The following is a 22,088-nucleotide window of genomic DNA, read 5'->3' on the forward strand; positions in this document are numbered from 1 at the left end:
GGGGTGGGCATAAAGAAGTTAGTTCCATAGGTAAGATTTCTTTACTCATCTCAGTGAGCTCACCGTGCAGCCTTTCCTCAGGGAGGTATCTCTAGTTCACTGGCCATACTCTCTTGGGTGAGAGAACAACGAAGCCTTGGCTGCCTATCTGCTGTCCTTGGCCACCGGGTATACCTGAGCCCTTTCTCAGGGCTTGAGATGGAGCTGGGTCCTTGCCAGGGGCGGGCACCTGACCCGAGAGCCAACTCAACTTGGATGGTCTGTTGAGATGCTCAGTGGCCCTCACCTGTCCATGCCATGAAACCAGCAATGTTAACTGCACCAGGCTTCCAGCCTACTGAGTCTCTGCCTGGCACTGGGGCCGAAGGAAGGTGGGAGTTGCTTGCCAGTTTTCTTTGAAAGGAAAGGAAATGAGGGATCAGATTATAAATTCCTGCAATTGTAAAAAACAAGGGTATCGAAGCAAGAGGAAATTACCAGCTTATTCTAATAGCATGTGGCATCTCTGAGCTCAGGAGTACCTCCCAGCTCCGAGATTCTAGTGATCAGGCATTTCCCGTGATAAAGTAGTTCTGAGTCTCCTTGATTAAAAGGTATCATTGCTTCTGTAGGAAGGCTGGTGTGTTATGACAAAAGTGACATTCTTTGAGAGGCCAATGTGTAAAATTAGGGGAAAAGAGATGTCTTGAGATCTTCACTCATTCTTCTCTTAGGGTTCATGAAAGTTGGTATGGTTGCCCAAACCAGGGAAGTTGGTGGGGTTGCCTAAACCAGGAACAATGGGTGAAATAGTCCCCCATCAGCCATTCAAGGCCTTTCTATGGCAGAGAACTACCATTATATGGTGCTCATTATATGCCACTGGGCTAAGTTCTTTACAGGCCTAGCTTATTTTGTTTATTCCTCCTTATTGCTCTTTGGGGTATTCTTACTCTATGGCCCTCATCTCTTTAAAAAGGAAAACAGGAGGGGTGCCTGGGTATCTCAGTCAGTTAAGCATCTGACTCTTGATTTTGGCTCAGGTAATGATCTCACAGTTGTGAGACTGAGCCCTATGTTGAGCTCCGTGCTGAGCATGGAGCCTGCTTGAGGCGCTCTCTCTCTCTCTCTCTCTCTCTCTCTCTCTCTCTCTCCCTTTGCCCCTCTTCCCTTCTCACTCCCTCTATCTCTCAAAAAAAAAAAAAAGAAAAGAAAAGAAAAGAAAAAAATAGGCAACTGAAACTCAGAGAGGCTAAGTGACTTGCCCAAGTTCCCATGGGCAGTGAGTGATGTTGCTGACTTTCAAAACCCAGGTTCATGTGATGCTGAACTCTTTCCCTTATACCATTCGGCCTTCCTAACCCCGGGTGGAAGTTGTCAGAATTGATATGAGGACTATTCACTTTCGGTGAATAGTCCAGGATCTGGACCAAACCCCCGAGGTTAGAGAAGAGTGGATCCAACCAGCAGGGGTGAAAGGAGATGGATGTGAGAAACCTTAAGCTATTGCAGTCTAATTATATCTCCTAAGCAGTCTCTTGTCGGCTAACCATGGTTTTCAGAATCGTTTGCCTGGAAAGAGGAAACATATTGCACCAAGGTTTATTTTCACTGACAATGCGTACTTTCCTTGTGCATAGAATTTTAAATTACTGTCATTTTGTTATTAATCATGCAGAGTGCTTTATAAAAGTCCTGATGACAAGCCATGATTTCCCACTTGACAGAAGCAACAGCTGAAGGATTCAGCGGACAAGTAGCTGGACCAGAGTCACAAGTTGCCATGGTAACTGGTGGCAGGGGCTGAATGAGAACTTATGGTCCCTTGTTGGAATCCAGTTTTCATTTTCTTTGGTAAACCAAGGCCGAGATCAAAACAATATCTTTTGTTTCAAGCCCTCTCTTAGGAATCTCGTGTTTGTCGAGTACTTTCACCTGGTTTTCCGACGTACGGTCACATCTATGGTCTCATCCCACACTCGCAACCCTGTGTGTGGCTAGACATTCTTACTTCAACTTACAGATCAGAAAACTGAGGCCTATGCTGGACAAGAGATCTGCTATAAGCCCAGAGCTCATTCCTGGCAAAGCCATGAGTCCAGCATTCTTTCCTGTGGGTCACTCTACCCTGTGACGATCCTGCCTGGAAGTGAGCAGGGTAGCTAGGGTTCACACAGAGGCTATGACTCCAAGCCACAGCTTCACAAGTGAAGGAGCCCATGTGAATAAAGCTACAAAAGTGACTGCATTTTCAAAGACCTAGACACTTGCACCAGGATCAAGGGGTCTGTGCAAGTCTTGGCCCAGAGGTCTCCTCAGCTATTACCCAGTCAAAGGAAAACCTGTGGCTTTTTCCTTCCTTCTTCCTTTCCTTTCCTCCCTCCCCTTCCTTCCTCCCTTCCTCCTTTCCTTCCTTCCCTCCTTCCTTCCTTCCTTTTCCTTCCTTGTCCTTCCTTTTCCTTCCTTCCTCCCTCCCTCCCTTCCTTCCTCCCTTCCTTCCTTCCTTCCTTCCTTTCCCTCTGCCTTCCTCCATACTCCCTTTCCTTGGTTCATTATATAACAAGTCCATTAATATAACAAGTAACTAGGCAGTCGGGCTCATATTCTCATTTGCTGGAGAGACGTGTCATATCAAAGCTCTGTGGTCTCAGGTTCCTCGTATCACATTTTGGCAGATGTGCTATGCGTTGATCAGAGTGCAGGGGCTCTCAGTAACCCCATGGGGGTCAGGGAGGACACAGCCACGGCCCATGCTGGGCATTCTGGCACATTGTGCCCCTAATCCACAAATAAATGATCAAAGCATCTAAAAAATGAAAGAATCCTCATCCTACAAGGATATAAAGAATCCCCATCTAAGGTATTTGTTAGGGGAACCGTGAAAAGAGCCTGCCTGGGTCTTGGAGACAGAGAATCGTCTGGTTGAGGATTCAGTTTCTGCCACCCAACAGCCTCGTTCAAGGAAAGGAGTTAACCTTGCCACGCCTCAGATTCCTTATCTGTGAAATGGCAATCCTAACACTATCCCCACAAGCTGTTGTAAGAATAAAGTGCCATGCACAGTGCCAAACAGTGGGTACTCACTAAATGTTAGTCCTCCGCCCACTAGTCCTTTCGTTAGCCCCATAAACAAGTCATTCCCAACTGAGTGACACTGTTTCTTTGTTTGTTTGTTTGTTTGTTTGTTTGTTTTTAAGTAGGCTTCACGCTCAGCCTGGGGCCCAGCACAGGCCTTGAACTCAAGGACCCTGAGATCAAGACCTGACCTGAGATCAAGAGTCAGATGCCTAACCGACTGAGCCACCTGGGCAACCCTGAGTGACACTATGTGAAAAGTTAGTTCATACCTTAGGAAATCAAATTCTTTTTTTCTCCTTAAAAAAAATTTTTTTTAATGTTTACTTATTTAGAGAGAGAGAGAGAGAGAGTCAAAGTACAAATGGGGGAAGGTCAGAGAGAGAGGGAGACACAGAATCCAAAGCAGGCTCCAGGCTCTGAGCTGTCAGCACAGAGTCCGACGCGGGGCTTGAACTCACAAACTGTGAGATCGTGACCTGAGCCGAAGTCAGACGCTTCACTGACTGAGCCACCCAGGTGCCCCAGGAAATCAAACTCTTTATACTGGAATGCTTATAGCTACACATTAGCTTATGTATGGACAAACGATGCCAGCTCTGGGAAAGAAGAGATTGGCATTAGCAGTGTGCTTCAGAGGTTTTATGAAGTCACAGAATCTAATTCTTACATGGATGATGTCTTCCCTCATTGCCCCAGGCAGAGTGGTTCCCGTCTGGTTATACATCAACCTTCCATCACACTTATTCCAATCTGATATAGTTGTTTATGAGGTTGTTTTACGTTTCCACACTCTCCAAGAGCAAGGAGAACGCCTAGCACAGCGCCTGGCACACAGAGGGTGCATGAATGAACAGAAAAGTTTCCGCTCGCCCTCATTCCAGCCATATATCATTTCTGTTAGTCACCCAGGGACCAGGATTACAACCTGCACTATACAGAGGAGGAAACTGAAGTTTCAAGAGGTTGTACCACTGTCAAGGCCATTCGGTAAGTAGTGATGGGGCAGGCATTTCAGCCCAGACCCCCCCGACACCAAATCTCGAGCTCCTTTGCCCCACACTTCTCTGCCCTTTGACTCAGCAGCCTCGCCCTCTCGTCAATTCACATGGCGACATTATACAGGAGCTCCTCACCCTGGAGCCTTCTGCCTGGGCATGTTGTTTGGTGGCCAGCTGCCACATTTTGTGTGCCACAGGTCCGTTTTCCACCTTAACCCATTGAGTAATGGATTATTTATTGGCGGATGACAGCCCCATCTGATGATGGCAAAGCGAGCCCGTGCATGTCCAGTTACGCAGGCTTCAGGGAGCTTCTGACAGGGAAGGCTCCCAGAGTTGGGAACTTAAGCTGGTTAGGTTTGTGCTGTTTGTTGGGGAGCGAGGGGGTGCTTGATGTTCAGCTTTAATACTTAAGAAATTTGGTCACTCCATTCATTCCTGCTTGCTTTTCCCCCTTTCTGATTCCCTAAACTTAAAAAAAAAAATCACTCAAAGCAGGGCAATTGGGTCTTAGTTGATATTCTCAATTCTCTTTGGATTGCTATCCATTCTTTACTAATTAACCACATCTCTGTTCTAGACACGCAGTGAACATCCCAGCCCTCTCCTTTCTCTCCACCAAACCCACTTCACCATCTTGCCTTCCTCTTCTATTAAATCCCCCCTCTTTTCTAAACCCGTCCACCTCGATCTCGGAGGATCCTTGGAGAAGACTTAGAGATGCATGTTCAAGGAGAAATTGAACTTAATGTTTAGCCAGACATAATGGGAAAACACCTGAACTGAGAGTAACGAAATGTGTGTGCATGGCCCAGGGTACCTTTAAGTCGTTGTGAGACGTGGGGTGAATGATTTCATCTGCACAGCTTCAGTGTGTGCATCTCTGAACCTGCAACAGCTCTTCCCTATCTCTTGTGTCCTTCAAGTACATTTAATCTTCCAAAGCCCTTGATGACAAATCGGAGGCAGGAATGTCTTAAGAACTGTAAGTGAACTGTTCACTCGCTGCTCTGGAGCTTAGTCAAGGCTCTTTATCAAGATTTGGAGGCAGCAAAGGTCATCCTTAAGCCTGCTGTGGTCTGGAAGTGCCAGTAACAAGATTGTCTTTGTAGCTACTTCCTTAAGAAGACTTCAGGGCTCTTGATTAATGCAAACAGTAGCTGAGCTGCTGGGGACAGAACAGTAGCACCCCTTCTAATGTGGGTGGCATGTGCTTGCTGGTGACTGTCAGCACAGAAGCTGCTCTTTCCCTCCAAAACCTGCATGGACAAGTGGTTTCACTGGTCACTGAGGCCAGCCTGAGAGTCCACATAGGCTTGAGAGTCAGCACAGACCGGAGAGATGGGAGGCTGGTCAGGCTGCTGTGGCCAAGAGAAGAGGGCAGGATGGGCCAAGTCACAAAAGCAGGGGTCGTGTACCAGGGCCGGTGGGTGCCCTTCAGCACACCATGTGGTCTGTACAGCGTCTGTAGGCAGCTGGAGCCAAGAGAACAGGCAAGGTCGCAGAGCAGGAAGGAAATTGAGCCCAGCACGGGGAGCAGTGCAGACATGGAGACGGCCCGGGGAAGCCAAAAGAACAAACGACAAGGATGTGGGAACGGCAAGTGGCCTTAACAGCAGGAGGAAGATGTATGGAGGCAGCAGGTTAGTAAGACTTTTGACTTAACAAATGAACATGGACTAAATACAAAGGGGAATCAGAACCACGTGTATGTGACTAGATGTATGTATACACATACTTCAAAGAATCCAGGGGTGCCTGCGTGGCTCAGTCAGTGAAGCACGGGACTCTTGATTTCAGCTCAGGTCATGATCTCCAGTCGTGAGACTGAGCCCCATGTCCAGCTAGCACTGGGCATGAAGCCTGCTGAAGCTTCTCTCTCTCTCCTCCCTCTGCCCCTCTCCTGCTTGAGCTTTCTTTCTTTTTTTCTTTCTCTCTCTCTCTCTCTCTCTCTCAAAAAAAAAAAAAAAAGAAAGAAAGAAAAGAAAAGAATACAGATATGTGAGAAAAATGGGCAGAAATGAGCAACAGGTGATGATAATATGCATGGGAAGCAGAGCTCAGACATTGATGCATGATGCAAAATGCCTAGTACAGTGCCTGACACATAGAAGGTACTCAAAAAATAATCGAAGTCTTTTTCTACCCCACAGAAGGGACACCCCGCCCCCCAGCTTCGTAGAGAACGGATTGGTACTAGGAACGAATATGAGCCTTGTCTACTTAACATGTTACTAGGGAAAGTCTAATTGCTTCCTAAAGCTGTTCACTGCCTCCCCTATTTGCCTATTCTTAATTAATTAATGTCTTTGTGTGCAAATTCAAAAGCAAGGCTGCACTGCACAACCTGCGGAAATTCTGAAGTGGAGTGCAGCCCCTTTGCTGTCCTTTCCAGTCCCTGATGTGTGCCCGGTCCAGGCAGGCACGCAACTGGGCGTCCCGAAGGAGGCACTTGTCCGTATGGCATTATACTCAGGGCCCTTCTCACTTAAGGGCAGCCACAGATCAAGGCGGTGACCAGTGGAGCCAGTCCCCAGCCGCACCCGTCCTGGCGGGGCCGAGGCAGGCGGCTCTCGACCCACACCTGCCCGCTGCTCCCAAAGAGCCCTGGATTCCCGGGTCAGCGTTGCCCCGCGGAGCGCGGCTCGAGTCAGGCTACAACTCACTTCGCAGCCCCGGGCACCAGACCTCCCCCGTAGGCAGGGCGTTCTCCCCCCCGCCCCCCCCCCCACCCCACCCCTGCACGATGACATCATGTGTTTGGGGCCGAGTCGCTCCTTAAAAGCAGCCCGCGGGGAGCCCGGAGCCCGAAGAGCAGACGTGCTCGCAAGGCGGCGGGGCTTCGCGCACACGGTCCCCAGCGCGGAGAGCCCGGGAGGGGACGGAGCGGCAGCCCAGGCTGCGCTCCCGCCGCGCCCCGACAGCCAGCGATGCCCCGCAGCCTGCACGCCGCCGCCGCCGTCCTCCTGCTCCTGTGCTTAAACGAACAGCCAGCCGGCCCGGCCCCGCTCCACGGTAAAGTGCCTGCCTCTTCTTTCCTCCCGGTCCAGGAGCTCAGCTACACCTGGACGGAGGGTTTCCTTTGGGGCTCTCTCTCTCTCTCTCTCTCACGCTAAAGCAAAATCATTCCGGGGAGCCGGGAAGGTCATGCATACTTTCAAACGCGTGTTTTTTAGACAATCTAGAAAATGCGTTTTGGGAAATTCGTTTTCTTCTGGGAGGCACGACCTGTTGCGGTTGAGGGAAGCACGTCGTCTTCGGATTGAAAGATGTTTTGTGTGTTCTTTGAGCTCCCGCCAGCTCGGCAGGGGCGGCTTGGGAACTTGCTGAAGGGAGGAGAAAGGGAACGGGGATCTAAGGTACTGTGCCTCGGTCCACGTGTAGATGGCAGAGAAGTGAGTGTGGCCTTCTGGGCTGCGTGGTTACCGGGAGGGGGTTGCCGCGCCCCGGCTGCAGAACCTTCCACAGTGGAGGATGCTTTTCTTTGGAGGAGAGACTCTCTACCATGACGTTTTACCTCCAAGTCTAAGGGATGATGCATCCCATCCTTAATCACTGTTTTTCTCCAGAAGGGCTCCACTATCCTGAACGGAAGTGTGTGTGCACTCAGGAGAGCATACACACCTCATTTCTGAGTGTAATTAGGGCCCTTAACCCCGAAGGGCTGGAGGCTGAGGGTGCCCAATGGGATGAGAGGAGACGGGGAGGACCTGAACTGCAGGCTCAGGTCAAGGCAGTGAGTTTGGGTGAGCAGCCAAGGTCAAGGTTAGTTCATCCTTAGGAACAAACAGCAGGACTCCAACCTGTCCCCTGCTTCTCCAGTTGCCGGGTGAGCACTTTTCTTGAGGGTAGATGGTGACGTTTGTGGAAACTTCTGGGTGGCTAACTGATGGTGGCTCCTGCCCTTGACAGAGTCTGTCCCAAGTTGTAGGGGCATCTGTAAGTGCCTGGTTCCTGGACCGAGATTAGGGTGAAACATTTGTAGGAGGCCTGAAAGTGACTATGACGGCTGGAAATGGATCCTCCCCTACTAGGCAGTGGTCGTGGGACATTGGACCTCCTCTGTAGCGTGCAAGCTCCAACCCTCCTCCTCTCCTGGAGGTCACTGTACCCGTGGGGCAGGGCAGGAGGAAGGTCTAGGGAGCTGACCTGTTGCAGCTTTGGCATTACTCTTAATTCAACTCAAATCCGCTGGCTGGCAAGATAGGCTTGATATTATTTCCCCTATCTGGCCCAGGAGAAATAGAAGGTGGGTGGGAGAAAGGGGTTATTTAAAAGTGGAAATTAATTTTTACAGTTGCAGACTTTGACATGTATTCCCCTCTCAAGAAAGCTGCACCAAGACCTGAAGTTTTGCTAGAAATCTCCCTTGTAGTTCCAAGCTGCTCAAGACGGGAGAGAAACAGCCATTTATTGGCTTGCCTTCCAGAAAGCCTGTTACTCCCCTCACTCTGGGGCAGCTCCTCCTCCCTGCTGTCTCTTCCCCTGTCTCCCTGCCCTCCCCTCCTCTTCTTCCCCTCTTCTCCGTGCCCTCCCTCTTCCTTTCCTTTCCCTCCTCCTTTGCCTTGCTTCCCTCCCCATTCTCCAAGTTGGGGCGGGGGAAGCTTGCAGTAAAAAAATTCACTTTCACCCCACACTGAGTAGCCAGCCTGCCTACCCCCCAGAGTTGAAGAACACGGGTTTTATTCTGCTATTCCTCATGCAGGTTTCTTGGCTGTTTAACTGCCTTGGGGGACAAGGTCAAAGCAAACGTCACTGAGATGTAGAGTGTCAGTATTAACCCAAGGTTGGGAATGGAGGGGGGTGAAGCTAGGTAAAGAGGTCAGAGTGTGGTCTGCCCTCCCCCTGGAGCACTTAAACTTCCAGCATTTGGCACTGGTGAATGTCTGAAAAAAATGACTTGAGTCGGGAAGGAGGGAATGTAATAAAGTGAGGTCAAGTGTCTTCTGGAGAAAACCTTGGAATTTTTAGTTGCTGTGGGGGAACATTTCAATGAATTCTGCAGAGCCTGGTCTGTCTGAACCTGGTATGGAGAGCTAGACAGTCTCTGGCCTCCCCGACAACAGTTACTCAGAGAAGGTTCTAACACCCAGGACAGGGAGCAGGCGGGCCCTGAACCCTTGGCCTGGATCCTTATCCATACTACTTCCTCAGTGAGCCCTCAGGGCATTCTCCCTGCCCAGTACAGAGTAGGCCTGCAGGTTCTGACAGGCACTGAGCTGAGCCTCCAACATCTAACAGACAAGATCACCTTTCCAGGAAGGGGAAAATTTTCCTTCTGGAAGAGCCTGCTCCCTCAGGAAGCCTCTGAAATGTGGCTGAAGGAGCTTTGGCCTGGCCTGCCTCCTGTGTATGGTCAGGTGAGTCTGTTAAGACTCCTGCCCCTAGGGGTACCTGGGTGGCTCAGGTGGTAAGCGTCCAACTTCAACTCAGGTCATAATCTCGTGGTTTGTGAGTTTGAGCCCCGAGTCAGGCTCTGTGCTGACAGCTCGGAGCCTGGAGCCTGCTTCGGATTCTGTGTCTTCCTCTCTCTCGGCACCCCCAGCCCCTCCCCCCACCCCCAGCTAGTACTCTCTCTCTCTCAAAAAAAAAATAAACATAAAAAAAAAAAAAGACTCCTGCCCCTAAAGCTAGAGGCGAGGAACCAGGAGGCGCTACTTGCAGATAAAGCAAACATACACACACACACACACACACACACACACACACACTTCCTTTAGAAAGTCTTCCTAAGGTTAGTTTTGAGCTGAAGATGGACCAGGCTGGGCCTTGACCTTCATCTGAAACCCCCTCCCCCTTAGACTACTCTCCCCTTCATTTTATCATGCTTCCTCTCCCCAGCCTCCAGCTCCTGAGTCCTTCCAGACACTGCCATTTGTATCTTGGTCTTAAGGACCAGGCAGGCCTGCTCAGAGAGAGGAGGGTGGGAACGTTTACTCTGGATGCCGCTGCTTTTTAAAGACTGAGTCCTTGGTCCTGCGAGGCTTTACGGTCCCAGATGTCCACTCTATACCACTGGTCCCTGAGCTTTCCAAAGTATCACACAGATGCCTCATCAGAGGAAGAGCTACAACGTAGGGAAAACCTCAGTGTGGCTAGCTTTGGGGAGGAGAGCGGAAGGTGCGGAAGACTGAGGCTATGATTTCATTTGGGGCAGGTGCAATTCAACTTCTGGACAAGGCAGGACTGCTCACGGGCAGCAGCTTTGTTTCTGGTGGTCTCCAGGCTCACCGCAGTGGCCCGTCTCTCCGGGTTAGTGGCGAGGATAAACTCCCCGATGACTTGTGAGCTTCTAGATCCTGAGCTTCCAAGTGCGCTGCCCAGCCTAAGTGGCAGTCTGATTTCTTCTGTCTCTGAAATCCATGATTGCATTTTAATAATGAACCCCTCAGGCAAAACCGCTGAAGGAAAATGTTCAGCAAAGAGGGTTGAGGTCTTCGGTAGCTTGGTTCCATGGCAATGCCTCCTTTGTTCCTTTGCAGTGTTGTTTCAGTAAAAGGTCCAGCGGTACACTTGGGGGTAGTGTACAAGTTCGGTTTCCCCATGGTTCTGAATGTCTTCATCTAACTGCTAATTCAGGGAAGGTTAATCTTGGGACTGTTAACTCCTATGGGGTCCAGAGCAGGTTTTAGAGGGTCTGTGGACCTCTGGAAATTACCTGTGTGTGAAATCTTGTGTGTCCAAGCCTACAGGCATTTTTTGGGGAAGAGGTCCTTAGGTACTCATCAGATATTCTAAGAGATCCGAACACCCCCTTCTTTCCCACACTACAGATTGAGAAGGAGACTCAACGATTTCCAACGTTTTTTTTAAGTTTATTTATTTTGAGAGAGAGGGGGGAGGGAGAGAATGAACAAGAGAGGGACAGAGAGAGGGGGAGACAAAGCATCCAAAGCAGGCTCCGTGCCGACAGCAGAGACCCTGATGCGGGACTCGAACTCACAAACTGTGGAGTCATGCCCTGAGCCGAGCTCAAGAGTCAGACACTTAACCAAATGCGCCACCCAAGCGCACCCTCCCTTTTTTAAAAAACTCTTTTAGCTTTTCAAAATCACCATTGCCTTGAGTAGAAAATGCCCAGTTGTGCTAAGTGAGCAGATTGCTGGTCAGTTAAAGCTTTACCGCAAATCAATTCCCAGGAGAGAAAGGAGACGTGAGAGCTTCTTCCGACTATACCCCGTGGGCCCGGAATGATGGAGGCCTCCAGAGAAGCCAGGAGAGGCACTTAGGATTTAGAGAGTCCCTCTCCCTGGCGGTGTCCCCTGAGACACCCTGAGTCTCGATTCAGGGTCTCTGTGTCCTTCTGGAGGTGACGAGGGAGGTGTCAGGCGGGATACTAAAAGTGCCGCCCAGCAGCCTCTTTTCCCAAACTGTGTTTTGACGTGGGAACAGAGGACTTCTACCTGTGCAGGGCGTGGAGCGGGAGGGGGTAGGCGGCTTCCATTATATTCCCGGCAGAACTTCTCCACGTTCTTACCGCCCCCCTGGCCTTCTAACGCAGGTGAGGGTGGCAGCTTCCTCCACGAAGAACATGCCTTTTGAGATGACTTTTCTCCTCTTTATGCACGGAGGTGAACTGCTCTCCAGGGTATGCTGTTCAGTGGGAAGGAGCAAGATGCAGACCCACGTTTCCAGTATGCGGACGTTTGTGTGCAAAGGGGGAGAAAGAACGTGATTACATGTGTGTGCGTAGTCAGACCGTGAAAATGTTCTCATCAACTATAAAACTGGCTGTCTCTAATGGAAGCAGGGAGAGCGGGTGGGAGGAGGAGCTTTCACTGGTACCTTTCGGGAACTTTTGGGTTTTGAGCCTTGTGAATTTTATTACGTATTCAGAAAAATAAAATTTGGCTTAAGATCTGGGAGGCTTCTAATCAAGAAGCCCCCTCCCTGATCCTTGAGCCCCAGCCCGAACCCATGGCCTTGTGCCTCCCTCTGGAGCACGGTGACTCTGGGAACCGGTTGTTCTGACACCGACTCCAATGACGTTTTACGCCTGGGTGTCCACCTCCTTTGTGACCGCACCCATTTCAAAATAAAATCTGCAGTTTTCTCTAGCTTGCTCAAGTTCAGTTGCACTTACTTTGCCTTGTTTTGTTCTTTGCAGGATCCAAGTGGAGCTATTTTGGTAAGTAGAGATCTTGCATACTTTTTTATTTTTGAGGAAATGGCTGTATTTAATGAGAAAGCCAGAAACTCCACGATCTGTGGAGGTGACGGTGGGGGTTGAGAAGAGCAACTCTGCTATCATTAAAAGGGGGTACCCAGGCTTCTGTAAAGGACGGTTCCACCCAGGTTCCACGCAGCACTTTCTCCAAGCCGAGGAGCCTGCTCTGTGCACGTAAACTGTGAATCCCAGCGTTAAGGTTTCCAGCTTCCTGCAAGGATTTCTACCAAACCTCCCAGGTGAATGTGCCCGGGTTACCTCCAGACTGCAAGGGCCTTGGCTAGGAGAGAGACCTCCTCCTCTGGAGGACATTTATTCTCCAAAAAACAAAGAACAAAGGGTTCCTTTCTGGAAGTTTGGCTCAGGCCCCAGGAGTTAAGCTGTCAGTGTGCCTAGGATTAACTTCTTGTTGCCGTGTTTGTAAACAAGCATGGTTCAGGGGTAGTGACAGTCCTTCGTGAAAGAGGGATGCCTGCCTCGTGCATGAGGAGAGAGAGGGACATCGAGTAAGCAATGGGGTTTCTGCGGGATTGGCTCAAGAATGACATTAGCCACTTCTGGCGGGCCTGCAAGGTTAGCAGCCTGAAATCAGCCCAGCTGCTGTGTCGCAATGAACTGGAAATTTGGTCGTCGGCTGGGGTGGCAATGGAGGCCAAGTACCAGGTCCACTGACAAGCACAGGAATGTTAATAATGTCTTGTTAGGGACGGTCACAAGCAATGGGGAAGACGGACTGGTATAGTGAGGAGGCTGGGACTGCCTCACTGGCACAGGAGGAGTGGTGACAGGCAGAGGAGTTGATCTCGACAGCGTAAGCAGAATCCAAAAAAGGTCTGCCTTAGATTTGCAAAAGCTAGCCTCCGGATGTTTGTTAACCCAGGAGGCACAGCAAAGTCACTGAGCTAATTAACCAATGATCCTACAGGTCAAGGTCCCCTTGGTCCTAGCACTGCATGGCTCCATCATTACTAACATCCCTTATGTATTTGCTGTGTGCAAGGCACACTGCGGAGTGCGTGGGTGATCAGAAGGGTGGGCTGTGGTCTGTACCTGGGAATACTTTAAGCTCACAGTTCAAAGCTAAATAGATAATGACAGGTAATAAATGGCTCAGTGCTCTGATGGTTCAGAGGAGGATAGAGAGGGTTAGGGCTGGATGGTCAAGGAAGGCTTCCTGGAGGAGAAGGGCTTTCACCTGGGCCGTGGAGGATGGAGAGGATTCAGTGTGGTGGTGGATTCAGAGAAGTGGTGTTGGCCAAGATGATGATGGGATCACATGAGTGGAGGCAAGAAATAAGGGGGTATTTGAGGGGCAACAAGTACAGAAAGAGTTGGGGCATCTGTGGCTCAGTTGGTTAAGCATGTGACTCGATTTCGGCTCAGGTCATGAGCTCATGGTTCAGGGGATCCAGGCCCCGCCCACCCTGGGCTCTGCACTGACAGTAAGGATCCTGCTTGGGATTCTCTCTGTCTCCCTCTGTCTCTCTGCCTTTTTTTTTTTTTTAATATGAAATTTATTGTCAAATTGGATGTCTCTCTGCCTCTTGCACACACACACACACACACACACACACTCTCTCTCTCTCTCTCAAAATAAATAAACAAATATTAAAAAAAAAAAAGTTATAGGGGAGTGATTAACTCTAAGTTTGGAAAGATAGGTTGGATTGAACAGGGGAGACAGGCAGGGGCAGGGCAAAGCTTTCCCACTTTTTCCATAGATGGAGGGGCAGGGCCGGGAGTAATCTGTGTTTTAGGGAGAGTAATGTGGTGGTAGGGGCTGAAGAGGGAAGGAAAGGGCAGGGCAAGGGACGTGACAAAGGAAGAACCCACAGAGTCTGGGCCCCAGGGCTCCTCGGGAGGGTCAGTGTGTGGGGGGCAGTCAGGAGCGGTGCAGAAGCATTTCTTCCTGACCACGGGCTCTGGCGGGCCCCTCTGTAGCAGCCCCCTGCTGAGGAAGCAGAGGGCAGAGTCTAATGGTGCGTGACATTCGTGGGGTGAGCACAAAGACAGATCTGGCTTCCTGTTAGTGACATGGGTACACGTGATGTGGAGTCAGCCCTCAGTGGGGGCCAGTGAAGGAGGACGAATGAAGGATGGCTAGGGACGGGTCCAGGCTGGCAGTGGGCACCTGTGCTCAGCGTCACCTGGCGAAACAGAGGGCCTGGCATAGGCGCTCGGGGGAAATGGTTTCCAAACAGTGAGGGCTGCCCTGAATGAGGCGAGTCCAACCAAATGCCACGTGCTAGTTTTCCCAGGCTGCAGACCTCAGCTACTCTGCACGTAAATGCGGGTGAGTCATCCTGAACCAGGGACCTCCCAAGGCCTGGAACATAGGGTAGGACTTCTAGAAGCACATGGAAAGAGAGCTCTTCCCCCCTCCCCCTCCACAAAGTCACCAGGCTGAGCTCCCGGACGGCCCGCCTGGAGACAGGAGAACCCTCTGATAGGCAAGATGGCACCCCCCACCCCCGGTCCTGTGCACCCCTCTGGGGTGGCTGGGGCAGCAGCTGGGTGCGTCAGCGGGGTTTGGAGCTGCCGAGCAGGCCCTCCCCACCGCTCGTCAGTTCCAGATCAATCCTGCTGAGCCCGGGAAGCTCCGCCGACTCTGGACTGGAGGGCACTTCCAGTCAGGTTGTCCTGTGAGCGGGAGATAAACGCCAGCCCGCTCAAGTCACTGTCTGCTGACGGAGGTCAGGGTAGCCGGGGCCCTCATGGGGTGGAGGTGACTGGAAGGAGGCACCAGGAGGGTGCTGGTCACGGTTAGTTCCTTGGTGTGGGTGCTGTGCTCAGAGGGGGGAGAATTCATCAAGCTGTTCACGGATGCTCCATGCACTGTTCTGTACGTGTGTTATATTCAATAAAAGAGTCAACGAATTCCAGCTGGCTGGGAGAGTCGTCCTTACCCTGGAAGTTTTTTTTACTTCTCCCCCCACAAAAACGCCCCCCAGGCCCCTTAGTGTGTTCAAAACGACAGAGCAGCCAAAAAGGATGAGTGTGTTGGAACTAATGACCTAAGGACACGTCAGATGAGCAGAGAACGGGTGCCGTGCCCCATCCCTGAGCATAGCAGTCATAGCTACGGTGCTCCTTAGATGTGAGCTAGCTCAGAAACAGATACCATCATCTGCTAGAGATTTGGGAGATAAAAGATAAGTCTTCAAAGGAGATGGGTTGGATGGGGAACATGGGGCGGGCGTCCCACTCTCCTGGAGTCGGGGCCCTGCAGGACATCCGCCGGGTCAGCCCCACCATCCTGGTGCAGGGAACTCTGGAACGACAGTGGCGTGGCCTGGGGGCACCGGGCAGTGGGCTGCAGCCCCTCACAGGCCCTCCTGCCCAGCGTCTCTGCCATGTGGCCGAAAGGCCCTGGACTCTGGCAGGACTCTGTGTGATCCAGGCCCTGTCACTGCATTCCTCATGCTGCTCCCCTTGGTCCCAGACAATAGATACCCTGTCTTAAAGGATTTTCCTTGGGAATCAGGCAGTGATCCTTCACGGGGCAAACCTCTCTGGTTTTCCCGACTCTGGGCTCCACCCACCTTCTCTCCCGAATCTTTTGGAACACTAAATTGCCACAAACAAGCTTTCCCTGACACATGACATCCTTTCCAAGGCCTTCCCAAACTCTACAGGGGAGATACGAAACAAGGGGGAGGTTGGGGGAAAAACTCTTCACTTTCTATTCTTTAGTGCAGATAAAGGCAACTTGTGACCTCACTCTCAAATGTACTATGGGAAGCAGACTAAGAGCTAAAGGGAGAACTTAAAACACAGGTAGGAAGCACGTGCAATTAGTTAAGAACAGATCTCGTCTTAGGACTCCTGGGTGGCTCCGTTGGTTAAGCGTCCGACTCTTGGCTTCAGCTCAGGTCATGAGCTCGTGGTCATGAGTTCAAGCCCCATGTTGGGCTCTGTGCTGAGCTCGGAGCCTGCTTGGGATTCTCTCCCTCTCCCGTTCTCCCTGCCCCTCCTCTGCTCTTTCTGTCTCCCTCCCTCTCTCAAAATAAACGAATAAACTAAAAAAAAAAAAAAAAAAAAAAAAAAAAAAATAGCTCTTGTCTTTACCAAAGGTAAGAGGCCCAACCAACTCCAAACACCCCAGTGACTTCACCCCCCGCCCCCCGCCCCGCCCCGCCCCGCCCCTGATTCCATTCCCTGTTCTGAGGGTGAATGCCAAGAGGCACAGAGCACTGTGAGGAGAGACAGCAGGAAAAGGCTGGAACATATTTCTCATACCAGGGAACTGAATCCTCAGCCCTATGCCTTAGGGATTTCCCTTGAGGCTAGCAATCCAACCCACTATCATTTATGAAATCTGTGCTGTTGTTCCAGTTACTTCGCACTGAGGTTGTGACATCCAGGGTCTGTTAGGATGTGGTATGGTCTGCCTACTCATACTTATTTCTCATCTCTTCTGAGCTGTGGAATTGAGGTTTGTGTGTTCGGGGGGATCCTGGCCTGTAGCTACCAAAATGCCTGCATTTTAGTGTTCATGGCTGGCCTTACCAGCTGGGTAGTACCATAGGGAAGCCAGGATTAGTTCCTAAAGGCAGGTGTAGTGGCTCGGGAGTGGGGGAGGCAGAAAACCAGGAGGAAGAAGTGGAGAGTGTATGGAACCCAGACCCAGGCAGACCTCCATGAATATCTGCTGGGCCGCTTTCTGGCTGAATGGCCTTAGGGAAGGAACTTAACCTCACTGAACTTCAGTTTTTTTCAACTACCGAATGCGAGTAATAGCGTCTACTCCGTGGTTCTCAGATCAGTAGCATCAGCGTCACCTGGGACTCGCGATGCTCTTCCCAAACACTAAGAAAGAACTAGAAAAGGAACACATGAAGGAGGCTGGGAGGAAACAGCAACCTCTTCAGCTCCGGTTCTGTGGCAGTAACAAAAGCACCGTGTTTGATTTTGTTAGAAACGCAAAACCTCAGGCCCGTCCCAGATCTGCCTACAAATTAAAAAACTGGGGCTGGGCCCAGCCATCTATTTGGGGAAGCCCACCCGAGGATCCTGAGGCCCACTGGTGTCTGAGAAGCACGGGTCTGCTTCATGGAGGATTGAGTAAGATCACGTGTGGAAAGAGCCTAGTGGAGCCTGGCACATAGTGAGCCCCTAATACAGCTAATCACATTTTCTTTCCCTCCACCCCACAGAGTGGAATTATATTGGCTAATATGTGGGAAAATGCCTTGTAAACGCTATCGCACCAAACAGACGTGAGCTGGGTTGGGAGGGGGTTGCTTCTTCGTGCTTTTCTGAATTGCCTGAGCTTTTAGTAGCAAGGAGGTACTCCTTTTGTATTCTGAGCAAATGGACATTTCCTTTGTGAGAAACAAAGGGACCGGGCAAAAAACACAAGCTCCTCACAGGCCAGAATGTTCCTTCTAGTTCTGTCCATTAGGCCAGGGAGAAGTCAGATGTCATCTCCCCGGTGCTTTTCTGGCCTCTAGGGACCAGATACCTGGCTCCACAGCCATAGCCACCTCAGCCACCTCAGCCAGACTGAGGTGATCCTCAGCGCCAAGGCTGATCCTCGATTTAGGATGCCAGGGTGGAGGTCTGAACCTGGGCAGACCTCCTGAGGTCTGGGCTGTGAGGATTGTGAGCTAAGTAAGCCCAGCCCCAGGCAGAAACCCTCACCCACCTGAGGCAGAGTCAAGCTTTGGGACTGCAGGGTGAGAGCTGGCTGACTGGAGCTAGGAGCAGGTCTCCTCAGGGGCCCCATCAGGCCTCCTGCGGTGCTCAGACTTGCACCTCCTGCCCTGTGCCCCAGGCATCCTGGTGAGGGCAGAACAGGGCCCCCCCAGAGCTGGTGAAAGCCCTTGGCAGCCCAGCCTCAGCACTGAACGGAGAGGAACCTCTGGGGTAAACTGGCTCAAAGGAAGATTTAAAGCAAAAACAAGGCTGAATTCAAAGCAGGTGTGTGAAGGAGGCTCTAGGCAGGGACTGGAAAGTCTGGTTTTCCGGAAGGGAGAGAATGGATCCGAGACCTTTTCTGCAATCCCCTGGGCGGGAGGGCCTTCCTTCCTGCTCTGTTATGCAGAGTTATGTTATGGGTCCTATGCAGCGGCACCCACAGGGGTGAGGGGTACAGAAGCCCAGAAGCACAGCCAGACTTCCAGGGGCCACCCCATGTGGCCAAGTGGCTGCCTTGGACAAAGACCATAATGGCTTGAGTCTCAGATGCACATTTCCCCCACATTTTAGCATCTCTGAAATAGGGACATACCATCAATGGTGTCTGGAAGCGATGAAATATGGTAGTTGTTCCACAAACACTCACTGAGAAGCACCCTGTTACATGCTAAGAACACGAGGAAAGGAGCTGAAATGACTACTTTTGATAACTCAATAGTGAAAACAGTGGGGGCAAAAAAGTGTAAAAATAATGGCTGGCACGCACACTGCCCAACACAGCATACGGGAATGATGGGTCATCATATTTGATTTTAAACTATAACGTTTTGCAATTTTCGGTTCATGTATGCTTTCTGTTTGATAATATTACACGTACTCATAAACAAAGTAATTTAGGAGCTTTTTTTTTTTTTTTTTTTTACCAAAGCGTTTCTTTAAGAAGCAAGCTCCCCGATTTCCTCACAAGCACTCGATTTTATGCCAACCAGGAAGGAAGAAACGCCAGCTGCACCTCCTTCTGCCTATAAAGGCTGACTCAGAACTGGTGTAATTCGGAATGGTTTGTTTAAATCATCTTAACTTTTTAAATGGTTTTGCAATCATTAACTGGTGACTAGATCAGTTGGGTGACTCCTGGGTGAACTGGATGAGACCTGTCCAGACACCAGCACAGTCAGGGCAAGGTTCAGGCAGCCCCCACCTTCCAGGGGCTGATCACTCTGGAAAGGCTCCTTATGTTCAAAGTGAGATTTACTTAAAGCAGGGAACAAGGACATTGGCAAATGGTGCCTAGTGCTGTCGTAGCAGCGGCCGTTCCTGGGTGTTCCATCTTCTGGGAGGTGGACGAGGAGTGGAGAAGTGAGAAAAGGTGACTCTGAAGGTTGTTGAACAAAAACTTTGTCCCCCCTCCAAAGACATTTTGTAGCAAGTCTGAGGCAGTCATGCAAATGACTGTTTCCCTTTTGGCTTTGGCCACCAGGAAGCCCAGAGGCAAATTGGTGGCTCCAACTTGAGTAACTGTCTATTCTTCTATGACCTGCAAATCTAAAGATTCTTCCTTATATCACCCTTCTGGTTTCTAGATATTTTTCCTGGTCCTGAGCCAAAAGGTTACAACAAATAGCTTTCTGGAATTTTTAGCTAGAAGGGACCTTATAGTAGAGATACTCTAGATTTCTACCACTCTTTTTTATTCTGCCCCCTCCATGGGCACCACTGCTTAAAAGATTTGTTTTAACAAATTAATACATTAATGAAATAATCTTTCTCCTTTGTTATTAATCAAAGATGCACATAAAAACCAATCAGAGTTTTCAGTTAGCCCAAGATAATTGGTTCACATTCACTCCACAAATACTGAGTGAATACTAAGTGCCGAGTATTGGACTAGATGCTAAAGAATGACGAGTAAGGCATGGTCTCCACCACTGTGGAACTATGAATCTGGGAGGAGACAGTGAATTAGACAGGGTCTTACAATACAGAGAAATGAAGCATGGAAGAGACCTCACCTAGGGTTTGGGGGAAAGGACTAGAGAAAGCTTTCCTAGAGGAGATGATATCTAATCTGAGATCTGGAGGACAGATAAGAGCAAGCCAGGCAAAGGGCAGGGCATGAAAGGGCACTGGGGGCCAAGGGACAAACTATGCAATGACCACCTAGGCTGGTACGTTCTGGGGACCACCCAAGAACCTTGATGAGGGGGACTGGGGCTGGGGAGGCAGGCCAGGGCCAGACTGTGACGAGTGTGAGCCAGCTGAGGAGTTAGGACCTCATTCTGGAGGCAGCAGGGGACTGCTGGAGCATTCCAAGTACAAACCTGAGGTGATCAGATGAGCAGTTTAGAAGGATCATCTCAACTGCAGGGTAGAGAGTGAATGGAGTGCGAACACTGGAGAAAGGGAGGTCAGAGGGATGTGGGAGAGGGGCTTAGGGGTCTGAACCAAGGGAGGGGGAATAGGGGTAATGACCTGTTGGTATAAATCAGCTGGAAATGTAGACACCTAACAGAAATGTAGACACGGTGAAGTCTGATTGTGGATGAGTGCCTGTCTCTGTTCAAATTGGCATGCAGACTGCCATATTGCCTACGTGGGACCCTGGGGTGTGTGTGTGTGTGTGTGTGTGTGTATGGGACACTGATGTAGCCAAACCCCACCCCCACTTACAAATGAGGCAGGGGAAACTCACCGTTCCACAGTGGCCCAAACAGAGCAGGAGGCACCGAGCCAGGACCAGAACTTGTGTCTCCCGGTTCCCATTGCATGTGCTTTCCCGGTCATTTTGCGGATGTTTATTTTATATTAGGTGTTGCATGCCCTACACTGCACATCATGACATTGTGTAAAAGCCCTTGAGGAAAGGCAGTGATTTTTTTTTTAAAGTAAATAATGTAGATTTGCCAGGAACAAATTATGCCAAATTAACGTGCTTTTCTTCCCCTCGTCAGGATAAAAGGCTTAGTGCTTAAAGAAAACACAATACGTTTTGACATAGATAAATATCTGATAAGGTTCCATGTGCCACACTCATGGGAAATGTAGATCAAGGACCAGTGTGGTTGGTAGGAAAAAATCAATAGACTCCCCCCGCCCCCGGCCATGGTTACCGTTGGCAACACACGGCTGTTACTGTTGTTGGGGTTCCTCTGGGGGCATTCCTGAATCAATACCCTTCTCAGATTCTTAGGAAGAGGAAGGGCAGCTAAAGGAATGTGGTCACTGGAATCAGAAGGATCAGCGTTGGAAGGAAGAGTAGGGAGTAGAGGAGGAATTGAGGTGAGGAAGCAGGTCAGAAAAGCAGATCAAGTGAGTAGGCTGGGTGGCAGGGGCAAAGGGAGCATCTAGTGGACAAGTGTGCTGTGAGCAAGGCACACTGCAGGGCTAGAGGCAGCCGGCAAGACTGAAGAGGAATGCCTGACCATTGTGCTCTATCCTGGTTCCTCAGGAAGGAGGGCGTGCCTATGCACCCACATGCACATATACACATGCACGTCCACATCCATATTCATGTGAGTATCTGCCTTCTGAGATGCGTCTGTACTCACACACGCTCACAATTCCATCCCCTAGCCTGTGAGCTGGCGTAGCCTCTCGGCTGGTTTCTGAGGCATGGTCTGTTTACACACTCAGCTTGGAGGGACCCTCAGGTGCAATCTTACAAGTGACTCCTCTGTGCCTCCTTCTGGCAGTGACCCAAGAACCTCCCCAGCTCTTGATAAACCTTTGGGTGCGATGCTTCAATGTGTCCGTCAGCAAGGATGAAGGAGGGAGTGTCCCAACCCTGAGTATGGAAGGTGTGCAAGTAACACTGAGTATGCAAAGCTGCCTGGTCCGAAAACTTACTACACCCTGGAGAGAAATGGAGAACTGCAGGAACTTAGTGTTCTCCTTTCACATAACTGTCCCCCGAAGCACAGGTGCCTCTTGGGTTGGTAATAATAGCCAAGCGCTTGTTTTCCAGTGAAGATTAATGTGAAGATTATCACTGGAGAAGTGTTTTTTTTGTTTTTTGTTTTTTTTGTTTTTTGTTTTGTTTTGTTTTTAGCATAAGCCTACTGCAAGCAGGGCAGTGTTGTAGGGCCTCTGCAGGGTACGGGGCTGAGCAAGGAGCCATTTCCAGCCTCAAGGAGGGTCACCCAGAAGGAGCACATAACTGCACAGCCTGTGGGGAACGACACCCTCCCCATAGGGGCTGCGTGGACAGATGCACAGACCCCAGCCCA

At 50.4% G+C, this 22,088-nt stretch overlaps 1 protein-coding gene across 6 annotated transcripts in view; it reads left to right on the top strand.

Moving 5' to 3' along the window:
- The first annotated feature begins 6,532 nt into the window (after positions 1-6,532).
- The window catches only part of CA12 (carbonic anhydrase 12), a 52,172-nt gene continuing 36,616 nt past the window's right edge, over positions 6,533-22,088 (top strand). For 2 of the 6 annotated variants that reach the window (XM_047864621.1, XM_047864623.1), the window contains exons 1-2: positions 6,533-7,070; positions 12,163-12,183. In XM_047864621.1, coding sequence (XP_047720577.1) covers positions 6,986-7,070; positions 12,163-12,183 — 106 coding nt within the window. In that variant the 5' untranslated portion in view covers positions 6,533-6,985. The remainder of the gene's footprint in view (positions 7,071-12,162; positions 12,184-22,088) is intronic. The other 4 variants (XM_047864626.1, XM_047864624.1, XM_047864625.1 and 1 more) reach the window with 4 other exon arrangements.

This window comes from Prionailurus viverrinus, chromosome B3, assembly GCF_022837055.1.
Source record: "Prionailurus viverrinus isolate Anna chromosome B3, UM_Priviv_1.0, whole genome shotgun sequence".
In the NCBI taxonomy this organism is placed as follows: Eukaryota; Metazoa; Chordata; class Mammalia; order Carnivora; family Felidae; genus Prionailurus; species Prionailurus viverrinus.